General features: G+C 38.3%; 3 protein-coding genes across 6 annotated transcripts in view; 2 read left to right on the top strand and 1 right to left on the bottom strand.

The window, feature by feature from the left end:
- Positions 1-99: 99 nt before the first annotated feature.
- Positions 100-4,265, bottom strand: LOC111264155 (protein GVQW3). Of its 2 annotated transcripts, none has more exons than XM_086969985.1 (2): positions 4,182-4,265; positions 100-467 (listed from the first exon to the last, which is right to left on the bottom strand). In XM_086969985.1, exons 1-2 carry the CDS (start codon positions 4,263-4,265, stop codon positions 282-284), a joined length of 270 nt encoding a protein of 89 aa, XP_086826111.1. In that variant the 3' UTR covers positions 100-281. The 2 variants fall into 2 exon arrangements, with proteins under 2 accessions (XP_086826111.1, XP_022695554.1); XM_022839819.2 differs by lacking the exon at positions 4,182-4,265 and adding an exon at positions 1,004-2,237.
- LOC111264122 (uncharacterized) lies at positions 4,233-9,855 on the top strand. 2 transcript variants are annotated; one of them, XM_022839732.2, is made up of 7 exons: positions 4,233-4,369; positions 5,773-6,063; positions 7,349-7,481; positions 7,775-7,953; positions 8,366-8,588; positions 8,806-9,018; positions 9,575-9,855. In XM_022839732.2, the coding sequence occupies exons 1-7, from the start codon at positions 4,347-4,349 to the stop codon at positions 9,680-9,682; spliced, it is 1,170 nt and encodes a 389-aa protein (XP_022695467.1). In that variant the 5' UTR covers positions 4,233-4,346; the 3' UTR covers positions 9,683-9,855. The 2 variants fall into 2 exon arrangements, with proteins under 2 accessions (XP_022695467.1, XP_022695473.1); XM_022839738.2 differs by lacking the exon at positions 8,806-9,018.
- Positions 9,856-10,881: 1,026 nt separating this feature from the next.
- Positions 10,882-23,062, top strand: part of pcm (5'-3' exoribonuclease pacman) — a 22,350-nt gene continuing 10,169 nt past the window's right edge. The window contains exons 1-22 of one of the 2 annotated variants that reach the window (XM_022839834.2): positions 10,882-11,097; positions 12,360-12,502; positions 12,705-12,794; positions 13,061-13,336; positions 13,585-13,697; positions 13,880-14,062; positions 14,215-14,357; positions 14,734-14,838; positions 15,106-15,237; positions 15,459-15,556; positions 15,643-15,798; positions 16,218-16,376; positions 16,709-16,896; positions 17,097-17,265; positions 17,554-17,683; positions 19,277-19,423; positions 20,463-20,633; positions 20,881-21,011; positions 21,216-21,410; positions 21,552-21,747; positions 22,028-22,138; positions 22,543-22,697. In XM_022839834.2, the coding sequence (XP_022695569.1) occupies positions 11,023-11,097; positions 12,360-12,502; positions 12,705-12,794; positions 13,061-13,336; positions 13,585-13,697; positions 13,880-14,062; positions 14,215-14,357; positions 14,734-14,838; positions 15,106-15,237; positions 15,459-15,556; positions 15,643-15,798; positions 16,218-16,376; positions 16,709-16,896; positions 17,097-17,265; positions 17,554-17,683; positions 19,277-19,423; positions 20,463-20,633; positions 20,881-21,011; positions 21,216-21,410; positions 21,552-21,747; positions 22,028-22,138; positions 22,543-22,697 (3,266 nt within the window). In that variant the 5' untranslated portion in view covers positions 10,882-11,022. The remainder of the gene's footprint in view (positions 11,098-12,359; positions 12,503-12,704; positions 12,795-13,060; positions 13,337-13,584; positions 13,698-13,879; positions 14,063-14,214; positions 14,358-14,733; positions 14,839-15,105; positions 15,238-15,458; positions 15,557-15,642; positions 15,799-16,217; positions 16,377-16,708; positions 16,897-17,096; positions 17,266-17,553; positions 17,684-19,276; positions 19,424-20,462; positions 20,634-20,880; positions 21,012-21,215; positions 21,411-21,551; positions 21,748-22,027; positions 22,139-22,542; positions 22,698-23,062) is intronic. The other variant, XM_086969963.1, reaches the window with a different exon arrangement.

Below are 23,062 nucleotides of genomic sequence, written 5' to 3'. Positions count from 1 at the left end.
GAAACCATAACAGACGTAAAACTAATTCAATTTAGTTGGACAGCAATTTCAAATCTAAATATAATGGATACATGGCCGCTAAAATGATTACGTATCATCTATGAACATTAGGTGAGCGAAACATATTTATTTTCTCGGTTCCTAGTTGTATACATTATAATTTATACACGATCATTATTTACTGGATGACATAACACCGTTATCTCATATTTTTCTACCGTTTTTATACAATTATTTAACAGATTTGCTCAGTTGCTTTTATTGCTGCTTCTTCTCTCAGATTAGTTTTTCTCTGCTTCGATATCAGTCTCCAGATGTTTTGCCTGTTCCGCCCCAGCGTTAGACTTATTATCGTTTTTTTCTTCTGATAATTTGGGACATTTAGCAAAAGGTTTTTTAGACCGTTTCGTCGTCACTTCGATGTCTAAACTCGGTCCTGCCGGTTTTCTTTCGAGCTGCCTTTTAGCCTGTAATTATTTCACCACAAAAATAATAGCATTAGACCTTGTTGGAATTATGCTACGAAGTTGTGGAAATGCAAACATCGTCTAGAGCCCTTTGACGAGAATCAGGCATATATTTTTTGTAAGATAACGGTAGGCTGTTTACAAAGACGCCCACACTAACCAGGCTCTGACGGATTTATGCTTATGAACAGCACGCGTACAAGTTTGATTGATAACTAAATTACATTGCGTATTACTTGTCTCGATTTGAGCACAGGACGCATACGAAGTCAGTGGTTAAAAATTTTAAATGATGCGCTCGTAGTTGGCATAGCGGTACCGATGGCGACAATTGCATTCTAGATCTGTGTTTACAATTTATTGTAAACAGTGAAAATCAATCCGATATGGTATTACGTTAGGACAAGCAAACACAATTATTACATAAACCGATACAACAATAACCACAATAGTGATCACGCCTCTACAGGAATTTCATAAACACGATACTTCAGGTCTAGAATTGCTCCTGACGCTAGTTGTTGAGTAATCTGTACCCTGTGAGAATGAACATGCAATTCTTCTTTCAGAATGAGGTGCACAGTGCTTGTCGATAGGCCGAGCTGTTGGGCACGACGTCGCGTTGAAATCGTTGGGTCGGCATCGACACTGTTTCGCACAGCAGCGATGTTATGACTCGTCCGTCCGGTTCGCGGTCTACCTGGAATCGCTCGATCTGCTAGCGAGCCAGTTTGTTCAAATTTCTTAATCAATTGTCTCAGTGTTTCTCTCGCCAATGTAAAGTGTTGGCCGTATTTTGTGCGACACTTGCGGAGTGTCACCGTAATCGACTCCCCATTTCGATAGTAAGTTTTTACAAAAAACAAGCGCTGTTCCAGACTGTAACTTTTCATCATCACAAACCGCACTCACTACTGCTATGTTTACAATCCGACAGTCTGCTCGATAACGCTCAGTTGTTTACAAACACGCGGGGAGAGAGAGAGAGAGAGAGAGATCGCACTGTATATTCGATGAAAAATAATCATTGTTACAAACTGTAATTTGCTCTCATTGAATATTGGCAAACGTGGCTGCTATGTTTATCGCTCAGAGCTCTCGCTTCCTTGTAAATACGGAGGAGAAAAACCAAAAGAGATCACAGGCTTTGGTTTACCCTATGCTATCAATAATGAAAACGAATTTATCCAGTTAAATCTTATTGTCGAATGACAGGTTGCTGTACAGGCAGGTGCTACACAAACATGTACACTAACAATGACCATAATAATAATATTAACTGTAATATTTTGAATGACCGCTCTGCATAGTTCATAGTACATTTCCTTGGTGCTTGGCCTAATTATAAAATAAATTGTACTTTGTCTGGGTGAAAATGTAACTTTTCCTTGAAAATGGGTCGCAGAGTACTCGTCGATAGGCTGAGCTATTGGGCACGACGTTGTGTTGAAATCGCTAGGTCGACATCGACACTTCACTGTGCTACGGCAATTTTACCGACGTATTCTTTCAGTACGTGGTCTCCCTGGCCTCACTCTATCTGCCAGTGAGCTGGTCCTTGAAATTTTTTAACCAATAGCTTCAGTGTTTCCCGCGCCAACGAAAGATGTTGTTCGTATTTTATGCGACACTTGCGGAGTGCTAGCGTAATCGACTCCCAATATCGGTAATACGTTTTTACGAAGAGTAAACGCTGTTCCGTATTATAGCGTTCCATGATCACGAACTGTAGGAGCTGCTGTTATGCTTACTGATCTGCCAAGCCATGCTTGTTTATCGATACAGCCGAAAAAGCCGCCAACTTCTAAGGCACCCTTCATGATCGAATACACATATTTAAGGTAATAAATCAGTTAGTCATTACTGGAATCAAATAGCCTCGATCATGAGAACGGCAATTTTCGTGTATTAAAGTGCATGTTTTGATCGTCCCACTAAAAGGCAACGACATTAGTACAAATTGTAGTTATTACCGTCATTATTATGAGAAATGCTCACAATCGTAGATAAACCGCGATAAAAACGAATATTACTAGAACTTCGCTTTTCTTCATTTCCTCTTACTATTGGGTGAACTCTAGGTGTCTCTTCAAATTCATCAAAAAAATTTAAAAAAAAAAAAAAAGCAAGTATTCGTGTCTGCTTCAAACAAACAGAAACACCTATATATTCGGCTAAATATAGGTTAATAGTGAACACTTAATAAATATCCACTCAATAGCAACACAACACACAGTTCGGTCAGGAGAGCCGGCTGTTCCTTGGAGAACGCCAAAAAGCTATTCTATGCATTACGAAGTGAAGCTGATACTAAAGAAGAGAAGTTTAGCACCTTTTCATCTTGTTTTTCTGCTTTTACTTAGTCCAGGATATATACAGTATTAGTGAACCAAATTGTAACTGCATTTTCCAACGGATGATTGCTAAAGTTTCCGTGGTCTTTTCTAATAACTATGAAAATATGTCAACTGCATTCGCTTAATATTTATTAGCGTATTTCACATTAGCGTGATATGGCGCGAACGTTTCTTTGTCACTAATAGCTATTTGATTATGTTTTGTGAAAAGCGATTCAGCAAAGATCAAAATCGACATGAGCAAGATTTTAAACTGATAACCGATTAAGTAAATTCACGGCATGCATTTACTGTGCTGAACAAGCTGCTGATTCTGCTTAAGATTGTTAAGCTGTGTATATCTTAAACACATCGATTGCTGAATCAAATATAAATAAGTGTTATCTTGCGAAGGTCATACTGAGGAAAAGCTTTTTCAAAATTAGAAAAGAGAGATATTCTGAAATGCTTATTTATATATAGATAGTTTCTATTATTGAAATTAATCAATACTATTCATCATTTAAAGCAGTTGTAACGTACTTAGAATAAAAAAAAAAAAAAAAAAAAGCTTACATTTTCGCTAAGGAGGGTTAAAAAAAACTGCACGAAGCTTCCACAGTCACATTTGCATGCTTCACATGTCTTCAGAACTAGCACGAAACTCCACGCTCATTTAGGCGCATTCATCTGCTACGTTGCTGCACGGGTGTTCTCTGTTAATTTAACTAACAGAACCAGCATTTCATTAAAGTTATATTAAAAAAATAATTTATAATTTTTTGTTATGGGCTCTTTAGGATATTTTCTCCCGAATCCCGTACGATAAAAAAGGTCTCTCCATTTAGATAGACTAGAGAAAGAATTTAAGGTCTAACTAGATCTTCATCTATTCGAAAAGAAATCTTCCAATCTTAAAAAGATCTAATCTCTATATTATCAGTGCACCTGTACGGTTTAAGTATATTGATTTAAGGCGCTTTAAATGCGTCTTTATCGATCCTACGGAAAGGGAACACATTTGTGTTTCTGCTGAGCATTGGAAGTGAGCCGTCCGCTTTTTAAGCTCGTTGCTGGATTAGAACAAACATGTACTTTGATTGAAGTCATTGATTAAAACTGTGTAAATGGCTCCTTTAGAGGTCCTGCTTAATTTAAATAGTGTACACAAATTCATTCTCTTGGTTGAAGCCCGCTCCCGCAGGCAGATCACACAGTATAACACAGCCTAATTGTGTCGGACGTAGCCCACTCGGTTACCGTTCGCATTGACACACCGACATCGCTAAATGAATGGCAAGCTGTAGCTCACAGAAGCGAGCTGCCGCGGGCCCCGCTCGCCATTTTCGGTGCATTCGCGCAGAAGCAACTCTCTTACCTTGACACACGTACCGATGTCATTTGCGTCAGGCGGACAGACCGTAGACGAGGCACCGTTATTTCTATCATTACATCTAACCATCAGCGTCAGGTGCTCGCTTCTTGACGTTCTGGACGAAACGTAACCCGATCAAAGTGAAACGAAGAACGCTTTCGATCCATCATGAACCAACAAATAGCAACAAGGTACGCCCTACAGCTGTATGCTGTTCTAGAGCAACGTTAACTTTTACAGTAGTCGCAGCAGCAATGGCACCTGAGATCAACTCGTTCGTAGCAAGACTAGCTCGATAATGACTGCCGACTGACTAATTTTTGCTTAATTGTTTGATAATATTTGAGAAAGAGGCTGAACGAGCAAGAATCAGCCTTTGTTGACAATGTTGCTGATCGGAAATTAACGTCGTTCGTACACTGATAGCATTTAAGCTTGACTTTTGAACGGGTAAAGTTATAATAAGAGGTGTTGAACAAAGTAGTAATAGTTAAGGAATCCCGCGTACGAATATTTGCTATTTGTTGTGAAGTAGTCTAACAATTATTATTTACTATCCAGTATTTATGACTGCGTTGAACCTGAAGACATATTGCATGATGTTAGTTTTCTGTAAGAACCGCCATGGAATGTGTACGTAGTTCTTCTAATGCCCACGATCATTATGTATGAAGTGTGTGATTTTTATGGCAGACTTTGAAGCTAATTCATGAGACATGAGCTGGCCTTCCTTTCGCTAGCCTGGATCTTCTTTCTAAGCATATTTATCTGAACTCAAATGTTTTAAACAAAGAATAAAAGTGTTAAAAGGGGGTCAGAATAAAGTAGAATACATTTAATCTAACGCACTACAATGGAAGTTTGACCTTGCCGTTATCGCATATCTACTATTGTGCGAAACGGCCTAACGTTCGCCTTTATGTAAAACATTGTCAACTGACGAACGCTTTTTAACCCCTAGAAGAACGGTTTTTCGATCTGACTTGGTGATTATTGTTATTCACGGTGTCGTGTACCAACTTTCCTGCCTTGAGTTGGCTTTTAGGAGTAAAACGTACAGTTGAATTCATAACTGACTTTAGAAAAATAAAAATTTGTTATTAAGTTTAGTGAGTCGAAGTGTCTTGGCACCTCTGTACGCTCATGCTTCTTATGATTTCACCAATTAACGAAAACGATGTTTTTCACGGATACGCTTGCTGTCAAAACATCTAATTTAAGCTGCGTGCGGCTACAAGGGGTCCAAGTTACTCAATTGGCTTTGGTTATGTCGGCAGATATTTTTTGGTTCTCTAAAATGCCACTATAACTAGGCAACATATGTAATCTTAGAAGACCACACTTAATATTGCTTATGTATCCTACCTTTTTAAACTGACTAGGTTCTACTCTAATTAACTCCATTGGTTTGTTATTATGCAATGATCGGGTCGAACGGTTGCGTCGCTTGTTATGGTTAGATATACTATGAGATAACATGCAAAACCAAGCCAGGTTATTTACTGTTTCTTGGGGTTCGCCTTTATTACCATTTAGGACTGGCAACAATTTATTGTACCACTATCCTACACTGTGTGCCATATCACTCGAACAGGTGGAAACTTAAGCTGCTCGTAACAACTGCAACGTATGTAAGCCTCTTAGCTTCTCTACCTGTGCCATCATCCGCCTACCGCCCTGGCAATGAAACTGGTCTGGCGAGACGTCGATTCGCACTCGATATCCCTTCGCGTAAAAATGAATACAATTTTCAGGGTGAGATACGGGGTTCACTCTTCTTCGACATAGATTTTATGGAGCGCGAAATTACGAAAATAAACCTTCGAGCATTTCCCTGGGGTGATGTTGACTACGAAGGACGCGAAATCATTGACATGTGGTCGAGGTAAACATTAAACATGGTAACAATTAGTTATATGCTTAATCATCCGTTGGAGCACACAAATCTTATATACGCAAAAACTTCCAGTACTTTTCTAAGTGCGACCCAGCTGATGTAACCTAATCTGACCTAACAAAATCACCTGTTTTTGATTCAATGAAGCTAATTTACTAAAGATAAAGTAAGTAAGCTAAGATAAAGTAGCGCTTTAATTGTAATATATGGAGAAGAAAGCAAAGTCTTAAATGTAAGGTCGATATTTTTCTATGACAGATCATTATCATTTTGATTCTTTGGTTAAGGCAGACCCTTTTGGATGCAACTTCAACAAGTTCGCCAACTACCGACTACTACATATACCAAATGGCTTTTACTAACCAAAATTTGTTAAAAAGTTGGGAGAAACAAACATAACAGTAATTACTGGAGCAGATGTGTCATGAGATCTGGATCATCTAGGCGCATGGAATTCTATGTTGGCTACTGCTGTTAAGTTTTGCTTTAAGCGAATTATTAATTATACATTACCTTAAACTATTGGCCCCTAGCGTGTCATCAAATAAAGCGTCTTCATCGGTTTCTACGTCTAACAGGCAAATATATTATCAACGCATAATTGCGGGAACAGACTTAGTTTATATTTACTTATTCATTATTATTTATTTATTCTGCTCAAGGACGTTTCTATATGTAAAGTAAAAGAACCTGAACCGATTCAAACAAAAGTTTGTTGTTTTTGTATTGGCCTGAGTTTCGCCAGTGCTGCACTTCATATCCTAATCGAGTTTCAATGTACTGTAGCGTAGAAAGCATGCCGAGGCTAATAACAAAAATGGTCCAGCTATAGGCATCGATTGGCAAGAGTCAGTAATACACTGCTGACTATTTCTGTCTTTTTCCATACGATAAAAATAATTAGCCAAAAATTACTTTAGTTTGTGTATAAGCAAAAAAAAAGTACGCCTTTCAAGTAATATTATTGTTGCCTTGCAACGCTATAGGGTCACTCCATGACACTTTATAGACAGGTCAATGAAGAACATCCTCTTTGCTAGTCATCTACGACTATATGAAAGTAAAAGGGTCTGACTGTTGAGACATTCAATTAGAATAATTCAGGAAGCACGTTTCCTGAATTATTCCTGAAATTATACGCACACTCCAGGGTCAAAGTAATCATATAAAAGGCTCGGAATAGGTAACTTAGCCAGTAATAATAATTGCTCTTATAGTTTGGTACGTGTGACGTTGCTTAACTTTGTCATTGTTAACCTTAATGTCATTTAAGCAATGAAACCCATTTAGCCGAAGAAGCAATAACAAAACGCAATGCTGGACCTGCCTTGCCGAATCTACCGATTCGAGATGACCAGGACAAAATAAACATACGGATTCAGCTGGCTCCCAGCTTTTACGGAGAAGTATGTTAATTTCTTTATTATTAGAGTTTAACTCGGAACCTGAATAAAAATATCTAGACGATGAAAATGTTTTCACCTAGAGTAGACGAAGCGACAATGCACGCTTGAATCAATAAAGAGTTGCTCTTTTTCAATATGCTAAATTTAATTAGCTCGGCAACCTTTGTGGGCGTTGTCGTATAGCGTATAGAAAACTGACATTTATCCACAATTGTATTCTATCTCCCAACGACATATAATATACGGCAGGTGTGACCAAATAAAGAAACGTATAAATGTTCGATATGACACAGGAGGAGCGTGATCTGTTGCTGTTTATCGACAATCAGCTACACTGGAGAGAAACGCTGCCTAGAAAATTTGATTTCGATAAAGTCGTACTCTCTGAGGCCGTCGCAAGGGATGCAACCCCAAGCCAAGTCAAGATAACGGCCACTTCAAACAAGTACACGCACCCGAAAGAAGCTATTCGGTCAGCCCGCGTTTGTTTTTGGAGAATTATTATAGAGTCCATGGTTCGCTACGGATGTCCTGGAAAATTTGTCCAACAAGTTTTACTAATAGAATTAATACGATAAACCACGCTTCACGTATTGAAAGGTCATAGCATATCATTATTTAAAAAAAAAATCATTTTAACTTATGTGTGACATTGTTGTTCAAAATACACTAGTACTAACTATAAGATTTGAGTCAGTAATGGATACTCATGCAGATACATCTGCATTGTCATACAATGTTATTTTCGGTAGGTGTTGCACAGCCTTTGAAATGCAGCTTCCAAATGTGTTTTCCTTACGTCACCTTTCACCACTTTTCTGTAGGTAGAACGTGTATTGATTAATGTTCAAGAATCAGATAGTAACCATTTTTGTTACTGGCAGTCCTCACCCACTCGCGTTTGGACCACCTTTGTCAAAGTTCCAACGTCGTGATGCCATCTGGGGAATGACTCCCCTTCAGGTGCCTCCTGGTGACCGATACCAGCTGCAAATCAAAGGAGAAATTGCGGTTATCACTTTACCTTCACCGATTGAGGTCGAAGCGACACTACTCACGAACTACTCTTCGTTCAGACTATTGTTCGACGAGCCCTATCTTGCGAAGGTAAATTTCGCCATAGAAGATTTGCCCCTTTTCCCAATTCATTCTTATGCAATAAAATCCACCCAGTTAGTCCAGTTAAATAGGTCTGGAAGTACGTGGAAATCAATTTTTCGGTAGAATAAACAACAGTCGAGTATTGCGAACCACATGGTAGTAAATACGAATCGCACTCGTTTTCCTGTTAAACTTTCACAACCTTAATAATATTACTGAATAGATACAACTGGTCGTAGCAAACGGGACCCTGGCAGGACTTGGCCTGCTCCACCGCCAGAGCTTGGGTTCGCAGGAGTTGTTGGTCAGCGTGGATGAGAAGTCGCTCCCCTCACCGGTAACTGATCGAAGCTTTCAGATGACGCTACAAAGAGACCTGGACAAAGTAGCTGCATTTGTCGACATTAATGGAGTGCGGCTTGAAGGAGCTATGCAGGCGCGTACTATTACATCTATTGCTCGTTACGTCTAGCTAGCCCATTGATATCCAGTAATCATAAAACGAGTTCTAATCATTTTACCGTACGCGTACGGCCGTGCCACGCTTATGGTCAATGATATTCACTGGCAGACTGCGAAATCTTTCTTGAGAGGTAAAACCTGGTGCGATTTGACTGCTCGGTGGATCCACTCAAATGTTACTTAATGCGAGGATGGTATCGTCGTCAGTCAGCTTAAATGTAAATAAAAACATAGTTTGTGAGCCTGTAGAGAAAAATAAAAAAAAAATATATATAATATATATATATATATATATATATATATATATATATTTTCTTTTAACAAAAACTCTATCTGAACATTTCGATAGCAACGCCCTACGGAACTAGAGTCCAGACTCGATCCCTAGAAGTTTGGAAAAAATCAAGCCTTATTGATTAATGCGCTCGAGCTTAAGATTTGTATCCATGTTTACCAAACTAAATTTGACGTGATAACCAGTTGTATAATAGCGATTCATTTATAGATTAAAATTGTCGTTTAAATTACAGGTACAGAATTCATTGTCAATATTACCGGCTCATTTATTCACCATTGTAATCGGCAAGCCCGAAGAGCACTGGTTACGAGTAACCGAGATCAGCGAAAAATACGTCTGAGGTATCTTCTTGTCGACGGTCTAACGGCCCAAAAAATTCATTAGCGGAATAATGTTTCCTATAATCCGCTTCAAGCAAAATAGCTGTCTTGTGGTATCGCGAAGGTGAACGACTCATTCGAAAATAAAACTATTTCGACTGGTCGAATATGCACAATAAAATATAAAATTAAATTAATTGTGTGATTGTTAAACCATTATTCATTAGTCCTAAAGGTTGTATCTGTGTAATTAAATGTGTGCTGTAGTGGCCTTGCAACAGCGACGCGTCAACGCTTTGGTTAATCTGTCCAATTTCTAGATGTACTTTGCTCAACATTTGCTAAAGAAGTATATATGTTATTATAGGTTAGGCAGTTCCCTGTATCGTTACCATAGGAGCCCCGTACCCTGGCCAAGTACAGAGGCTCATATAAAAGCGATGAGGTCACCTTGTTCTATTTTACGCTTATGGCCACTGTTGCTGACGAAATTCCCGGGAGGCGAGCAGGCTGAAACGTGGAACGGAACACTTTATGCTAAAGTTTGGCAAATAAAAACGATTTTCAATTGCAAATCAAAAAAGCGCCGTAATAATTCTCATTAACTTATATAGGATAGAAAAACATAATTTTGTCATCTGTTCAGGTAACGTTCGTTCTTATTCTAGCATTTGCCGCCCGTCTACTAACTAACCGCTTTGACGGACCTGGCGCGATGCAATGTACTGCCAGAAATGTAAAAATATTTGAATGTCTCTTGGTCACACCTAGGTAATTATATCACTTGAAATAAGCCTGGTAGATACACACGGTATCTACAAGAGGGTTATTTTAGAATGGATGTTAGCTCGTGAATCGTTAGTTTTAATGCAAACCATCAACTTTTGACCTGAGGCATATCTAAAGCTTAGAAACAATAACCCATTTTTATCTCTAACCCTTAGGTGCGATAGAATAGCGGAGGAAGTTTTATGAACGTCATTACATTAGTGGAGTATTTCCTATACTAGAACATCTATGTCGCAGATACTGCGCATATATATACTATACGTATAGGCTAATTGACTTCAGCAGATTTTCGAAAAACCCACAAGGTTTAGTCTCTGAAAATAATGTCTTTCGATGGAACCCAGTTCCGCCAAACGACTTCACTCGCGCTCGTGGCGACCACCAACAAACCGCCCGCTGAACGGCGGATTCTGGCAGATGCGTTTATCGAATTTGCGGAATACATCGGACGAGCTATCACAACATTGGTCATTTGTCTGGCAACGAATCACATCAAAATTATATATTGAGCAACTGGTTGTGTGCAGCAGGGAATTGTGTTCGATTGACATTGACTGCGGCCGGCATCAACATGGGGGTTCCCAAATTTTATCGTTGGATATCTGAGAGATATCCCTGCCTGTCAACAGTGGCTCGAGAATATCAGGTGTGTGTTTATGAGTGTGTGGTTGTATATACAAGTATTTATGTTCTGACATACATTGCAAGAGCAGTATTTATCTTACTCGCAGAAACTATGGCTAGAAATTTTTCGTGCGTATAAAATATTCGTTGGTTGGCTGAAACTCTTCCTTGAATTGTTAAGACATTTTACAGATAATAAGGGTCTGTAAAGCGTCTTTAGGATCTTTAGGTGTCCATAATGGCAATCTTTGGGCAAAAAGGGCACATCATTAAATAACCATATATCATATCATAAAAGTCATTGTCATAGAAAATCGATTGATAGTGAAGGTTCTATTAAACTGCTTTTTAGGAAGCGGCAAGGATTACTCGTATAATGTCCGGATTAGTCATTTATGACGCAGACTTTTCGACGGCCAAGAGAGCTGATCTATACGTGGAAATAGAAAAAAAGGCCACTTCTATTGTAGCCACTTCTCATATCGGAGTTGACGAGGAAATGGTGCCGCGTTTAATTATTATCAAAACTTTCGCAAAAAGCACATCTTATTGTGGGGTTTTGAATAAATATAGGTGGAATGACAGAGCTAAAATCTGCATCATATGTTTAGCCCACGTATAACGACACAAGATGACGGTAAAATTTAATTTTGCTATATCGTTTTTATTGTTTGTCTATTCGACTGAATACATATGTGTACTTTATCTAATAAATATAAGTAGAAAGTATTTAGTAATAAGGGTGTTTTCCGCTAAGAAGCTACAATAGATTGAGATAGATTTATACTTATATCTACAAATTAAAATTAAAAAAATTAAGTTAAAATTGCATTGGAGATTAGATAATATACTAACTTTGCTTGCGATGTTTTTGGTTTTGATCCGTGATTGATTTGTCGATAGAATTTTCTGCAATGTTAACTGACAAACTAAATGTACGATAAATTATAAAAACGTTAGCATTAGGTGTTTTATTCTATAGTAACTTCTCGAACGTTTTTAAATGCATAATGATAGTAACTTTTTTTTTGTTCGCTCGTATGAGCGACATCTATTTTTGTTCTACCAGGGGTTGATCATCTAAGGCACCGCATCAACCGGAATACATAATAGTCACCATATTTTATTTAGAATGTGCCTTATTTTAAAAACAGTGCACTTTACCTCTTTCCCAGATTCCTCGAAATCTATTAATGAAACCTATAAACGTGAGAAATATTTATTTGAAGACGCACAAGACAGGCTAAAATTCACTGAGATAGTTCCATTCTTTTTGTGTTGCAGTTACCCGATTTCGACAATCTCTACCTCGACATGAATGGAATTATTCATTTGTGCTCACATCCAAATGACACGGATGCTCATTTCCGTATCTCTGAAGAAGAAATCTTCAAGAATATTTTCGATTACATCGATTTCATCTTTAGGTGAGTTAGAACAAGGGCGAATTATCTATTAACTAATTTGATTGAATGAATTAATTTGATGCGTTTTAATTTTTTTTTTACAAACGTACTTGTTTGTATATATATTTGACAAAAGAATAATTTTGCAAACAGTTATTTTTAGCGATTTTGTTGGATTGTTGCCAAAAGATTACTTACTGACTACATATTTGCGTCTTTATAGGATGGTTAAACCGAGAAAATGCTTTTTTATGGCCATCGATGGTGTCGCACCACGCGCTAAAATGAACCAGCAAAGAGATCGTCGTTTCAGGTCTACTATCTCTAATATATTGCAAAAAAAACATAGTGTCACAATTAAATAGCTTTATTTGTGATATATTTTTTTATCTGTCAGTTCTTTTTGAATACAGCCTCAGCACTAGTGATGACTAAATTGCTTACGAAAGTGGACTTTTATGAACCAAACTGTTCTTGTTCATCAATTGAAATTTTGTTGCTCTTAGGCAATTCAGACCATACTGAGGTTCGGACGTAGGACATCTAGATAACGGCCCGTTGTAATCCGTCGATTTTCAGAGCGGCGAAGGAGGCGGAAGAAATGGAAAAAGAGGCCAAAGAGAAGGGTGAAATATTGCCGACAGAGAGCCGTTTTGACTCTAATTGCATCTCGCCAGGAACGGAGTTCATGGAGAGGCTTCACGACAAGCTGAAATATTTTGTCGTAAAAAAGCTCTCGGAAGATGCAGTGTGGCAAGTAGAAGGTCTAAAGGTTTACCTAAGCGGACACAACGCGCCTGGTGAAGGGGAGCACAAAGCCATGGACTTTATCAGATACGTCAGGTCACAAGAAGGGTACGTGTTCTTATTAAATTATTTGGATCTGTGGCGCACGATCTACCTACATTTTACAAGTTTACATTACATGATGGACAGCGGTTCACAATTTGAAATTGGATTTTTATTCGTAGAGAGAGAAAAATGTCATTTTTGTAAGGAGACGTTATCAAATTGAATGCACTGCGTTTGTTATCCATACGGTATTATAATGTGAGGACTTGTGTTACTGATACAATGCTTCTATTGGTGCTGATCAACTATAGTTACGATCCGAATACTCGTCACTGCATTTATGGACAAGATGCCGATTTGATCATGCTAGCACTCTGCACTCATGAGCCACATATTGCGCTACTTCGAGAGGAAGTGGTTTTTGGTAAGTAAACTTCTCTGTACCGCGGTAGAACTCGGGACCGTTGTCATAACGTAACGGATAACGTAGCAGACTTCGCTGAGGCCATTAGTTCTCCAGCTTTCGTTCGAATTCTACTCAGATATAGTTGCTGTTTCTATTAAATTGTTTGTGATATATTTTTGGATCTTTTTTTGCTTACATAGGTAAACGAACTGAGAAGCGTATACAGAGCGCGGATAAAGTGACATTTCACATATTGCACATAAGTCTCCTTCGGGAATACCTAGATCACGAATTTGCTCAGCTGAAGGAACCAGGAATTTTAAAGCAGGGTTACAACCTTGAGAATATTATCGACGACTGGCTTCTCATGTGTTTTTTAGTCGGTAAGATGTATTCTCCGTAAATAAAAAATGAAAATACCCGTTTCAATTGTGCGTTAATTGTTGCTCTCTATAGAGCTATAGAAATATTGAAATTGAGAGAATCGCCGCATTGTCGATTGATGTAGTCACCTTTCGACTCCTTCCCAAACCAGGTAACGATTTTCTGCCGCATTTGCCAAATCTACACATTGCTCATGACGCTCTACCGATTTTGCATCAAACTTATTGTGATGTTATGCCGGATCTTGATGGGTACCTTCATGACAGAGGGCAGCTAAACTTGAGGAACTTCGAGGTGTGTACTTACAATATTGCAACGAACTTTAACTTTCAAATCTTGTAATATTTATCCGCACATTAGTATACCCACATTTCTGTTCCACGTCACATGATTATACGGAAATTGTTTTGAAATGTGCACGTTCACACATTTTGAACTACAAACAGAACGATCTTCGTTAAGAAGACATGGAACGTACATCAGGCTAAACGGCTAAGAAGATTAGATTGAAATTCAGATGTTCAAGGTGCATAACAATAGAAAAATAGGAACGAAGTTGGCACGTCATGGTCTTTTTAATATTCAAAAAGAATTGCTGTAGTAAACTTTTGCAAGAAAACCTTACGTGTTGCCTTAGATTATAATCGTTTGCGATCATTTAAATTTTCAGGTATTCATGCGCAAGTTGGGTGAACGCGATATAGAATTATTCAAAAACCAAAAGACAGGTCAAAGATATCTTAAAGGCAAAGTGAGCAAAGAAACGCTGGATGCGGTGAGTATATTTTCAGTAATGCTAAAACAGCCTATTTATGACGCTTTACTATGCAACAACTTTTTCAACTGTCCTATTCTAGGTTATATTCTATCAAATAGTATTTGCTTGGATACTGCAGTTTTCATGGAACTCTATTTGCATTTTCCTACTAGATATAACAAATGGCAAAATACCCTAGAGTAAACAGCGAGTCAGATTCGGAGCGGTCGATATCCTCCACAAAGCGCAAGTTTTGACGACACAGTTAATATCTTAATTTTACAGGTCAGAACGAAATTCCCAAATCTCGACATTCCTGTCTCCGACAGCGATGAACTATCAAGTGACGACACCTCGCAAGAAGAATTTCTCCAACATAAGCGACACTACTACATGACGAAAATGGGCTACAGTGAGGCTAGTGATCTTTACTTTGGAAAAGGCTTACGTTCTCTTCTATTCGGTATACGGTATATTAATACACTGAAGAAAAGCTGCGGTTCTTGAATTCGACGAGCAGCAAACTTCAATAGGTTGACAAAAATAAAGTGCGAATGATATGTGAGTGAGTTCCTAGAAACATTTTTCTGTTGGTGGCCTGCTCTGTAAGTATCTAAGATTTAAGGATTCTGTTTCAGGTGACAGAAAAGGAACTTCGCGAGCAGACAGAATGTTATATTCGAGCTGTTCAGTGGAATCTTCACTATTATTATAATGGTGTACAGAGTTGGAGCTGGTAAGCGACGGTACATTGATTTCAGTTTTTAACCTCGAAAATGATGTGCGAATAAGTGGCTTACTGGTTCGCAACGCCCATTCCAGGTATTACCCCTATCATTATTCTCCGTACATCTCAGACATCAAGGATTTTGGCGATCTTAAGCTTGGCTTTGAAATGGGTAAGCCATTTCTGCCTTTTCAACAGCTTGTGTCCATCATGCCTGCAGCATCAAGCGCGTTAGTCCCGCAGGCGTACAGGTTTGTACACTTTAAATAATTTGCGGCCACTTTTTGATTATTTTCGTGTCATTAGTAGCATTTTTCAGAACTCCATTTAGTAAATTTGCGCATAATTCTAAACATGAAATCTTGATACATGTGAAGTTTACCTATCTAGAAATTTCTATTTTTAAACGTCATGTGCTTTATTTTATCGATTCGCATATATAATATATCCTTAAACTCGAAGCTCATGCACTAGAGACTAATCAATAAATATCTATTCTGAAAATTATTCCTCCTAAAAGAGCCAATTTATAGCGAACCGATGTGAATATTCTGTTTAAGACAGCGTTAGCGTTTGCCTTCTGCCTCTTTACTTAAAGGCGGTTAAAGTGCCCTTGAATGCAGCTTTTAATAAATCACATTCGATTTTGATCTCTGCCATACACCGATAGAGGTTTGATGCTCAATCCTGATTCACCATTACGGGAATATTTCCCCGACACTTTCGAGACGGATCTCAACGGTAAAACACAACAATGGGAAGCAGTCGTGTTGATCAAATATATCGAAGAAGACATTCTGCTTAATTCTATGGCGGCATATGACAATAGGTAAGACTCCGATCAGTTTGCTTGCCTTGAATGTTCATAAACGGCATTGATAAAACATTCAGTCATGCTTTTTCTTTTACTAGTTTGAAAACAAAAGTTACAATTTCATTTACGAATCTTGGTTGTAAGAATCTACTGATGTAATTTGCTACTATCGTTTCTGTGAAGAAAAATTGTGAGCATTTACATTATTTATTCCATTTGCTGTTCTAAGGTTTTTTTGGCTTTTATGATTGATTAATTTTGTGTAATACGATGCAATTCAAATAGCGCACAATATTATTAAAAAAAAATTAATTAAGATTAAATTAAAGGCGTCTGTTATTGTGAAGGCTTTCAGAAAGAGAGAAGTCTCGCAACCAGCACGGACCGCATATGTTATTCGAATACAGCCCAAAAAGGCAAAAATCGTTTCCGTCTCCAAAACACAAGTGCTTTCCGCACATAAAGATATCGCACGCAAAGTGCACCGAAGTACCCAATGACACGTTTCGCATACAAAAGCACACCATTAAAAAAGGTACTAGTTTTTCTTCATGAATCTCCTAAACAGATGTTACATAAATATCTGAATCGGTAATTAGCATACAAATTGTTTCCAAGTCCTCTTAAAACCTAAAAATAGAATTTATTAAACTATTCGATGTGACTACGTCGTTTTATGTACTGAATAGTTTTTAAGCTTATGATAATTGCGTATGGACGTGTGTGTGTCATTAGGTCGTTTAGCAAACACAAAGGACAGCCTATACTTTCCGGGTTTTCCCTCCCTTCGGTATATCCAGCACAAAACCCGCCTGGTAAAGGAAGGATGCACCGTGTTTCAGCAGCCGTCGAGAGATTATAATATGATAATTGACGTTACAAATGATAGTACCGATATCACCAGGTATCTGCTGTTTGTTTTTTTCTTAATTAGAGCTTATAAACTAAAAAAAAAAAGAAGAGACTAAAAAGTTTCTCTGATTGGTTAGAATTGCCTACAAACTAGCGGTAGGCACGGTAAACCTAGCTCTGATAAGGGAAGTGCTTCGGACAGCTTAATGTGTCGATTCCACTGTACGACTTGCATGGAAGAGCACGAACGAGCATTAGCTCGAAGTTCGTAAACAATGGATAAAGCAGGATTTGAATAGGAAACAATGGACGAACTATTCCACTTACTATTTCATTTCAGATACGCGAAGTTGGTGGGAAAAATCGTCCATATTGACTACCCACACCTTCGGCAGGCGCTTGTTACGAAGATAAGTGACGGCAAGACAGTCTACAGTGCCGAAGGAAAAGGCTTACTTAGCGAGACCGAAGTAAGTCAACGTCAGTACTTTTGGACAAATAGAAACACTTAGCTATTATATAGTTTATTACAAGGTCAAGGTTGAATTTTCGAGATTATAATGTTACCGCGCATCTATAGTCATTGGTTTGGTGTATGGCAGACCACACTTTTTACTGTTGGTTAATTAGAGGTTTGCAATAATATGGTTCAAAAGCATGTTTTAACTGACATCCAGTTCGTCCTGTCTGATTTTTAGAATTTGGAATAGACTTAGATTGAAAATCGTATTTGTAAAGTCAACACTCTACCCTTTCATTGGGTGTTATTAAAGTGCTTATTTAGGCTACCAAAGCCTTGAAAATAAGCTTTTTGGTATAATACCATATCTTTTTCTCGATACTAGTGGACATTCTGCTGCAAATCAATTGGATTAAATTAGGTTAGGTTCTTCAAAATGGTTGCTACTAGAAGAAAAGTCTAGGAACGTGTGGTCGAATTGCACTTTATTCCAGAAACTGGCTTTCACGCTACATAGCTCATAATCACGTGTCTTTGATAGCCGTAACTTGCCAATTACGGCAAACATTATTGAGCACACTAGATACATTTATACTTTTTAAAATAAATTTACTCATTGTACATTTGCGTCGTAATACCGTGGCCAATAGCTTTTTTTATAATCCAGCCGTTTAGGTATGAAGTTTCCTATATTATCACTGGTTTTGTCAAGAACCTGTTGCTTTATCTAAATTTGTTAATTATCATCACACACGAACCCGACAAAATTTCTCTTATCTCTGAAGCGTATTGCAGTAGTATTTCAGGAAAGGTCCGAAATTATATATTTGAAAACGAGTGCTACATATTATTGCGAGCCTTAGGTCTGTGTTATCGCGAAAGGTCGAAGTTTCGAGCAGCTGTTGCGCAAGCTTAAGGTATTCGAGCTAAAGGGTAGTTTGCTTTCTGTATTCTTTGAGCAAGTTACCTGTTTGTATTTGTAAAGGGAACAGGTCATCGTATGCCAGGTATCGCAGAGCTTGATTCAATATATTGCTGACCGAACTGGACTTTTGTTTGACATCTAATGCATAAGCAGAGTCTTAGCATTACACGGCTACCTTTAGGCTATAAACGAGATGTATTATTTCGACTTCGAATCAAAAACAATTGGAACGAATCAATCCAAATGAGTTTGTCGTTGACTTATTACTTGCGATTTTTTTGTTCAGGTCAGATGGGTCAGATAGATCTGAAAAGCAAAGTCCCTTTCAGTTCCATTTCCTTCATTGAGGCCGTGATTCTTACACAATTTCTTATTTCATCGAATGGTGTAGGTCAATACGAAGAAGGTATCTCGGTAACTCTATGATCCCACTAGTGAAAATGTTTCTTCTATTGAAGTCTGTCACTTGCTTAAGTCGTGGCTAATTTGAGGTTTTCTATCTAAAAACAATGATGAAAGTTACGTAGACTTGGACACAGGGAGCTTTCCTGCTTCGCTGTGCATGACAGTATGACTAATCTTCTCTCTGATGACTTATTTGTTGGCTTAAATATAATTTCTTTCTTGTGATCATATAACAACAATCGAGTGTAATCGTGTATCATCTACATTTTTTAGGAGAAAGATTGTGCTCGCAAGGTCGAAAATCTGCAATCCAAACTTCGCATTCGGTGGGGTATCGATACAGGCGAAGGAAATCAGAAGCTACTGATTACGTGTAAGCCGCTTGTCGGAAGGAAGTACATCTACAAAAATGATGATCAGGTATGACGGTGGTCCCAGAGTGTTGCAATACTGCAGTCTCACTTCTGATACTGAACTTCCATTGATTTCATGAACCATTGATTCCGTTGATCAGGGCTTAATGATATCTGGGTAATAACCGCGAGTTCAGGGGGTCATCAGCTTAGACCCAGTGCTATATATGTACGTCGTGAAGCTAAGTTAAGCTTAAAATAGAAAGAGTGAAGTATATCGATGCTAGCCGACAAATTTGGCTGGTTAACTCTCCATTATTTTGGAAAGGTGTGAGCGATAACCTGTTAAGCTTACTTTAGGAAGAATAAGTTTAAAAGAAAAAATATCTATTAATTTCTAAAATCAATGCTCAGTGATGAAGCTTTTATTCCTCAACGCCTACAGCACTGAGGGAATTTACCAATGGTTGGTGAAGATATTAGGAAAGGAGGGCCTCAAGCAAAAGCACTATATATGATTGGTGCAGACATTGAAGTGTTAAAGACCAGTGAGAAGCTAACCACATTTCGGGACATGAAGGATAAAAACACATTGCCGAAATCGAGGAGGGTTTCCACAAAAGCAGATTGGAATATGAAGACTGACATTTTGTATGTAACATATTATAGAATTGTAACCCAAATACTAACAATGTGGAAACTGAATAAAAAATGGTTTCCCCGTAGATTGCATGTAGTGTGATCCTTATGAAATCTACGGAACTTTAATCAACGATAAACTCGTTTAAAATATACTAAAAAGGGCAACTGGTAAGCAAACATATCCCGCTATTGATTTATCCCGAGAAGATTACATATAGGGACGTGAATGGTAGTTGTGTGGCCGTTCAGAAACTGCTTAACCACCGGGACAAATGTGTAAAAAATAGTTTTTCTAAAACATATTAAAAATCGTTCCAGCCCAACTAGTTCAAAAGTTACTCAGTTTTAACGTCCGCCGCATTGGCTTGTAGCGACCTAGTGTATTTAAGATTTAAAATCACTCGCGTCGAAATGAGTACATTTGATTTTTTACACAGCAATCTGTCAATGGGTATAATTAATAGGTAACCATTGAACGTCAGTGGGCAGAGCAAGAGAAGATAGTTCTACACAGCACAATGGTTTGCGGTTTACGGGAGCATGAACAAGAGGTGGCGCAATTTCAAACAATTAGTGATGTCTTTGTTAAAGATAAGCTCGTCTTTCTTCTCAGCCCCAATGAGTACGGGATGAAGGTGAGTGGATTTTGATAACAAATAGGCGTGTTTTTATTTTGTTTTCGTGGATCGTCTCCATAAAGAACAGATGTTTCAAAACAGCTCGGCCATAGTTTTTTCAGCTATTAGAAAAAGCAGGCTTTTCTTTTTAATTGAGAATCGGTGATGTATACCACTTGGTTCGTGTATTTGACTAGGCTTTAGCTAGTAATGATCTTCGTTGCTGACGGAAGTGTATTACGTCGAATGACTCGTGCTTTTCCAGGGAACTATCTGTGGATATCAAAAAGGAGGCTATCTCGTGGTGGAGAGTCGATTTAGGGAAGAGCCTGATTTTACTGAGATCCGTAAGAGAGAACCGAAGCTACGAAAAAGGAATTACTTGCCAGCATTTAGGTAAGCTTTACTGCATTCACTTATGCGCTTAGAGATAAAGTTGGCTTTCGTTTCTTCTGCATATGCGGAGTTTCCCTACTTCTAAGTACTATAGAACCGAAATAGACAGAAGTGCGTTATCGCAGTATCAACTATCATGAAAAAAATTGCGCTGTACTAAGCCTTCTATGAATATTATATATTGGCTTGTGCATTTTGATCTAGATTGGCGCGTGAACTTGGACTTGATTCCCATCTAGTAGCTCGACTGACGGGATGTATCCAAATTCAGCTAAATTCGACGGAGGCTGATTCGTCGCAGCACGTCAACATTGGGATGAATCTGAAGTTTAACAAAAAGAACGAGGAAGTAGTAGGCTTTTCAAAGAAGGTAACAACTCAGGAAGGAAAGACCGAATGGTACGCACCGCTCTCGAGTTGCTTTTTTCATTTATATTTGCAAGTTTATAAACAATGGTGACGGTGAAATGTGAATATGCATAAACAAAATTGACAGTCGACTTATATATATATTACAAAGAGAACGTGTGAACATTAAAGGCGTTTCTCGCAAGATACGGTTGCGGCTCTTCGGGAGCTAATCATGACGTTCGGCGACTTTTATCTGGCGTTAAAACAGTTCATCGGGATGGACAAGATTCCCTTAGAAAAATGTTTCCCGGGAGAGTCCTACAAAGATGGGTTGAACAAAGCCCGCGAAATTGCCAAGTGGATCAAGGACCAGCCCTTCTCTAAGGTACTGATGAAGCGTGGTTAATAATATCGTTAGCATTGAAAATGAAACATAAGGATTCTTAGTATGAAAAAATGTCAGGTTCAAACGTTTCAAGATTAGAGAAGTTGAAAGTATATGATACCCGACATAGTATGCTGGCGTCCTAGGGAATACGTCGATTCTCTCTCGCGTAAGCTGTAGGTTGCGTCAGGGATAATAATAGGGAGGCTGGTGAAAGATTTAATTTACGCTACGAATTGCACATACCGTAATCGCTTCCATTGTTACAATGCCTTTACAGGCGCCACATCAGACTTCTGGTGCCATTGTGTTTGATGAAGGCGTTATCGAAGCAATTCAACAGTGTGTGGATGAACATCTTAAAAGCCCGGAGATTGAGCAAACTGTTAAGGTAAGTACAAATTTCGCTTCGCAGAAATTATACTCTGTCAAGTAGTTTTTTTTAAACGTCCTTAAGCTCGACGTTATCTTTCCGAATGTAAATTTATCTGTGAACGGTTAGTTATACATTGCTCTTGGATATAGTATTTTTTCGAAAGAGATGTGGATGTTTAATAAAATCGCATATTTGTCCTAAATTAAGAGAGGTGAAAATTGTGTACAAAAAAGTGAAACTGGTGATTTCTAGATACGAAATAAGTTAGCATAGTTATGATGTATGGAAGCCTCGCTAGCCTATGGTTTCACAAAGGTTTGATCGAAAATTTTCGTTTGGAAAACATTGTGATAAGTTTTCTGTTAGCAACTGGATTCCGGTTAAGTTGTGACTACCAAGTAATCAGTGATCATTCGCAGGTACACGTAACCGATGTCTACTTGCCCAACGTTTGCGTTAATTTATTCGTTCCCGACAAGCGCGCGTATTTCTGCATGTACGATCGTGTTGTCAACGTGCGGCCTGATATCGCTGTACCACTAGGTCTCAAGGGTACAGTTATCGGCATCCATCGGTAATTATGAAACATTTTTTCTATACTTTATTGAATCCTGGTTTCTGGCCCTACATAAATAGTAACCGTTTGATGCCTCGCTGTGGATTTTATACGAGTACAATTATTTAGGGGCCTCTAAGGTTATCGTAGTTATCCAATCACAGAGTTTTCGACTGAACGGACAAAGCCAATCCGTTTACACGTTACCTGATATTCCCAAAGCTCAATTTGTTATTTCGCATAATTATAGAAATGTAATTGATTTTGCTATAATTGTATAGTGCTTCGTGTTCAAGTGTACACTGGCACAAAGTTAGGTCGACGTATTTACTACTTCGTCTATTTTTTTCTATCAATATTCTGTCAGGAGCCACTAAACATTC

Source organism: Varroa jacobsoni, unplaced genomic scaffold (genome assembly GCF_002532875.2).
Source record: "Varroa jacobsoni isolate VJ856 unplaced genomic scaffold, vjacob_1.0 scaffold_91, whole genome shotgun sequence".
Lineage (NCBI taxonomy): Eukaryota > Metazoa > Arthropoda > Arachnida > Mesostigmata > Varroidae > Varroa > Varroa jacobsoni.
Note: the sequence above shows the minus strand (reverse complement) of the source record. Positions and strands in the feature narration are given on the sequence as shown.

What these genes read in the sequence shown, in the direction of transcription:
- LOC111264155 (XM_022839819.2), bottom strand. Translation starts at nt 1,363, where the DNA reads ATGATGAAAAGTTACAGTCTGGAACAGCGCTTGTTTTTTGTAAAAACT. An exon ending in TGCATGTTCATTCTCACAGG is followed by an intron (nt 468 to 1,003) that starts GTACAGATTACT and finishes AAATAATTACAG; the next exon opens with GCTAAAAGGCAGCTCGAAAG.
- LOC111264122 (XM_022839732.2), top strand. Translation starts at nt 4,347, where the DNA reads ATGAACCAACAAATAGCAACAAG. An exon ending in CTCCCAGCTTTTACGGAGAA is followed by an intron (nt 7,482 to 7,774) that starts GTATGTTAATTT and finishes GATATGACACAG; the next exon opens with GAGGAGCGTGATCTGTTGCT. An exon ending in ACGAGCCCTATCTTGCGAAG is followed by an intron (nt 8,589 to 8,805) that starts GTAAATTTCGCC and finishes ATTACTGAATAG; the next exon opens with ATACAACTGGTCGTAGCAAA.